The sequence below is a fragment of the Coenobita brevimanus genome, chromosome 23 (genome assembly GCF_032717465.1).
Source record: "Coenobita brevimanus isolate Jiangsu-jjx chromosome 23, ASM3271746v2, whole genome shotgun sequence".
NCBI lineage: Eukaryota > Metazoa > Arthropoda > Malacostraca > Decapoda > Coenobitidae > Coenobita > Coenobita brevimanus.
In genome coordinates this window covers 29,503,305-29,508,452 of record NC_136976.1, presented here as the reverse complement: position 1 = coordinate 29,508,452, position 5,148 = coordinate 29,503,305, and the positions used below count along the sequence as shown (strand labels likewise).

Here is a 5,148-nt window from a genome sequence, read left to right as displayed (position 1 = left end):
GAGGAGGCATACCTGCAACTCAAGGCGGTGGCAGAGGACGAGGCAGCTGTCGTGAAGGTGGTAGAGCTAACACGGGGCGGACAGGTCACCAAGGCCGTGGTGATGGGATACCCTCGCCGTATGCCTGTGGACATCCTGCTCTTACACGACTTGGTAGAGGAAGCGACCAGGTGTCAGCACCAGAGGACTCGGGAGGAGACGCTGCAGGTGTTCGTAACCCTCCGGGGCCCTCTTGTTCCCTCCCTAGATCTGGGGAACTGGGGTGTGTACTGGCTGCGCCCTTACACTCCAGAGTCGCTGCGATGCTTCCGCTGCCAGAGGTTCGGCCACCACCGTGCGAGCTGCAACAGACCTGTGGTGTGTGGGATGTGCAGCGGCTCCCACGAAACCGAGCAGTGCCTTGCGAGGTTCAAGGCGAAGGAGCCGGTCGCCGCCCGCTGTCCCAACTGTGCAGGCGCTCACCATGCCTGGCATCCCAGCTGCCCTGCGAGGGTGAAGAGGGTGACTCAGGGCAGGGAGGGGCAAGTCTCTTGGGTGCGGCAGCAACAGGCATCGATAGCGACACCCGCTCCCCCGGGCACTTTTGTTTGGGGTCAGCAGCGCCGCTCTCAGGAGCCAGGCCCACCGGTTCTGAGCGATTCGGCCTTTCCCCCCTTGACACCTGCTTTGAGGACAGCCAGTGCGGTGGCAGAGGTTCACCATCCAGCGACCCCGGTGGCTCGAGTGCCCTCACCTCCTCCTTCCCGGGCGGCTCCTGTGACAGCGCCAGTGTCTCAGGCGTCTACTCCAGAGGAACCGCTATTTACCAAGGACGAGCTGCGTCACCTTGGGGCTCAGATGGCGGAGGCCATCACGAGTGCCGTGGCTCGGGCTTTGGGGGTTCAGCTGGGGTCAGGCCCCTTGGTGGCTGTGATCGACAGGTGGCTGGAGTGGAGCGTCGGCAAGCGGCGAGGGACCCCTGCTCCTGTCTCGGGCAGGCCTCCTCGCGCCCCTCGGAAGTCGGGCTCGCCCACATGGACGACTGCACAGAAGGCGTCCAGGGCTGGGGTCAGGGCTCGGCCCCGTCGTGCCCAGACTCCTGCCACTCCCCGACTCCCGTCTGCCCCTCAGGTGCTTCCATCAACTCCTCCTTTGACTCGGGGGTCGAGCGATCCCCGCCTCAGTCTGTCTCTGGATGCGGGGAGGTCGTCTCCCTTCGCCTCCTCCAGTGGAACTGTGTTGGGGCAATGAGCAAGCTACCCCTCCTTCAAGAGGTGGCCGTCAGAGATCGCCCGCATCTTATTCTGCTGCAGGAAACCCTTCTGTCTGAGGGCTCCTCCTTTCGTTTGGCGGGTTATACCGCCCATCTCCTCCCTCGTGAGCGTGGTGTGTCCAGGGGCTGTGCCATACTGGTCCGTGACCACATTGCCTCCACTAGCTGTGTACCCCCTCCCTTCTGTGGAGATGGTGTGGAGGTCCAGGGCGTGGTGCTTCACATGTCGGGGTCGCCCCTTACTGTGTACAATGTGTACCGTAGTTCTCGGGCAGCCCTGGAGCTGGGGGACTTGTTCTCCCGGGCTGCCGGGGGGCCGGTATACATTGGGGGCGATTTCAACGCACACCATGCTCTGTTGTCCTCGCCTCTCCCCTCCAACGAGGCAGGTCGGCACATTTCCATCACTCTGGAGGAGGTGGGTGGTGTATCCCTGCTGAATGATGTCAACGAACCCACACATGTCCGTGGGGGTCGGCTGGACCTGGCCTTCCTCTCGACTCCTCTAGCAGGCTCCACTGTGTGGTCGCTCCATCCCTACCTTATGAGCGATCACTTTGCCATTGTGGTGGACCTGCCATTGCCTCCCCTCCCTCTCTTCGAGCCGCCTCCGCTACGGTGGGATGTGGGCAGGGTGGATTGGGAAGCCTTTGATAAGGCCCTCACTCTCGCTTTCTCCTCCTCTCCCCCGGCGTTGGACCTAGAGAGTTGTGCAGATCAGGTTGCCGCTGTCTTTCGGCAGGCTGCTTCTATTGCCATCCCTTTGCGGAAGCGCTTTGCAAGGTGCTACCGGGACGGTTGGTTCTACTGCGATAGGGTCAAAGAGCTGAACCGCAGGCTTAATGCGGCACGCGGACGGTACCGGCGGCGCCGCACTTCGCCGTGCCGCCGGTGCTTGTTTGCCGTGTCTCGTCATGTCCTTGCGGAGAAGCGCCGCCTTAGGGAGGAGGCGTGGATTGTATGGTGTCGCACCCTTGATTCTCACTCCACACTTCGTGAGATGTGGAGGAGAATCAGGTCCGTCTCTGGTCCACGTCCCTCCCGTCCGCCTTCGCATCCCAACCCTGTTGCAGAGGCCGACCGCCTGGCTCAGCACTTTGCTGACCGCTCCGCCTCCTCCAATCTCCCGCGATCAGTCTTGGCTGTTCAAGAGCAATTGTCCGACTCTCGTGCTGTGGCTGTCCAGGCGGCATGTGATCATTCTGACCCAGCCGATTGCCCCATCACCAGTAGGGAGCTGCTGGCAGCTTTGCGGCGCAGGGCGGACACTGCTCCAGGCCTCGATGGGCTGACATACTCCATCCTGTCACACGCGGGAGATTGTGGTATGGAGCGGCTTCTTGGTCTGCTCAACCTCTCGTGGTCTGAAGGGCGTCTCTCGAGTTTGTGGAAGGCTGCTGTTATTCACCCCATCCCGAAGCCGAATGCTCCCGGTGCCATGCGCCCCATTTCCCTCCTTAGCTGTATTGCCAAGACGGCTGAGCGAGTTGTGCGGGCGCGTCTTGCATGGAGACTGGGTCCGCTTCACCCAAGGATCTTTGCTTATCATCCTGGCAGGAGTGCTTCTCACTGCCTTGCATCGTTCCTTGGGGAGCTTCGGGGTGGTGTGGGGATGGCGGTCTTCCTCGACCTCGAGAAGGCCTTCGAGCTGGCAAGCCCTGCGGTCATCTTGCAGGCTCTGGCGGCTCGGGGGGTGGGCGGTAAGCTTTTGTCATGGGTTAGTGACTTCTTTTGTGGTCGCTCAGCAGGAGTCCGATTTCAGGGGCGTCTCTCCCCCTTTTATGACTACCAGAATGGTACTCCTCAGGGGAGTGTGTTGAGCCCTCTCCTTTTTAACGTTCTGGTGGAGGGGCTCCTTGATGTAGACTTCGGTCGTGGGGTCACCCTCTTATCTTATGCCGATGATCTGGCCCTGATCTTTACCAGGAGGGACTGCTTTGCCCAGGCGAACGAGGTTCTGGCCAGGTTGTATGGCAAATGCTCAGAGCTTGGCCTCAAAATCAACTTTGCCAAGTCAAAGTGTTTGCCTTTTGGCCTCCTTCCCCCACATTTTCCACTCGTGCTACTCGGTGGCCACCAGCTGTCCTTCGTGGCCGTCCACAAGTATCTTGGGGTGTGGTTCGATAGTAACCTCACCTTTGCGAGCCATGTCCGCTATTTGCGTGAGCGAGCGTCCACGCGTCTCTCTGCCCTTCGCTCCCTCTCCAAGAAGAGTTTGGGGGCCTCCTATATGGTACTCAGAACTTTTTACACACACGCTATTAGGTCGCTGGTAGATTACAGTGCCATATGCTTGACTGGTCTTGCCCCGCGGGTTTCTCAGTCACTTGAGGTCGTGCAGAATGACGCTTTGCGGGTCATTCTGCATGCACCTCCTTGGACCCGGCTGGTCAATCTGAGGTTGGAGAGCAGTTTCCCATCTTTGAGGGGTAGAATTATGCTCCGTGCTGCAGCAACTACTCTGCAGCTGGTACACCGCAGACCCACTCTCCCTGTCTCTGCTCTCCTCCTAAGGCTCTTGTCTGCCGCCCTCCTGACCCGGCCACTCGGCGAGACTGGGCTCGAGCAACGGTTGCTATGTTGCATGACATGGGGGCTGCTGACTCCATCTGCCAGGTCCCTGATGCACCCTTTGCTGGGTTTGAGTATCCGCCCCCATGGGAGCCTCCCCCATTCCAGTTGATTTGTCCAGCACGTGCCAAGCCCCGTGGCACCATCCCTGCCCTCCTCCGTCAGGATGGTCTCCGCCGGGTTGCGGCTCTGGGATCTCCGGGATCGGCTGTGTACTACACCGATGGTTCTGTGGCGGCTGATGGTGCTGCAGGGGCGGCCTTCATTTTTGGGGACATGGTGGAGTCTTGGCGGCTTTCACAGGGGGCCTCTGTGTTCCAGGCAGAGCTGGCGGCTATACTGGGGGCTTTGCGGCATGCACACCACCATCAATATCGCAATCGTGTGGTCGTCCATTCGGACTCGCTCTCTGCCATTCATGGGTCTCCGCTCCTTCTCCCTCAAGGATAATGTCTTTTTGCTGTCGGCGATTTACACCTTCGCCTCTCTCCTGGTCTGCAGGGGTGCATCTGTTGTCCTGCACTGGCTCCCGGGGCATGTTGGCATCCACGGGAACGAGTTGGCGGATGAGGCTGCACGCTCTGCGTGTTCCCTTCCTGCTGTCACGTTCCCATTCGGCAGAGGCCGGGCTCAGATTGTCAAGTCTTTCGCTGCTACAATCTGGCAGTTGTCATTGGAAGAGCATAGGCTAGTGGTATCAGAGGGCTCCCGTTCTGCCACGTGGTATGCCGCTGCTACATCATACTCCCAGCTGCAGCCCCCCCCAGTTCTGCCGAATTTTTTGCTTGTGAGGCTCAGGCGCTTGCGGCTTGGCTTTTTATGTTATAAGCAGATCACTGGGGTGGAACCTGACTCGTGTGAACATTGCTTAGAGAGGGAGACGGAGCCCCTCCTTCATTATATGCTAAGGTGTCCTGTCACTGACATCTTCCGCTCGCATTTGGGAGGTGCTTTTGTGCCATCTGGGGATGATGTCCGTGATGCCTCTGCCATTGTTGCCCGTTTGCTGATGGAACTTCTGCTGCGGGTGGTCAGTCGCCACCCCCCTCCTCGCTAATATGAGCAGCGCATGCTAGCGCACCTGTAACAGGCTCACTTATTTGCCCGTGTCCCAGTCTGATCTGGGACGAATATCACAACAACAACAACCTGCTCAGCGACTTGCAGCCTACCTCTCGCCAAGGCAACACCTCCACCGCTGTTCCCGGTGGGACCAGCTCTCCACAGCAGCCGTTTCAACCGAGGGGGTCAGGCTTGTCCTTCCATCATAGAGAGTGCCCTGGTCGGTCCACCAGGAGGCTTAGGGTCCTCCGCCCTTTATCTAC

General features: G+C 59.8%; 1 protein-coding gene across 1 annotated transcript; it reads left to right on the top strand.

Moving 5' to 3' along the window:
- The first annotated feature begins 1,226 nt into the window (after positions 1 to 1,226).
- LOC145392669 (uncharacterized) lies at positions 1,227 to 4,273 on the top strand. The gene is made up of 3 exons (XM_080266982.1): positions 1,227 to 2,747; positions 3,060 to 3,485; positions 3,767 to 4,273. Exons 1-3 carry the CDS (start codon positions 1,227 to 1,229, stop codon positions 4,271 to 4,273), a joined length of 2,454 nt encoding a protein of 817 aa, XP_080123108.1.
- Positions 4,274 to 5,148: the final 875 nt, after the last annotated feature.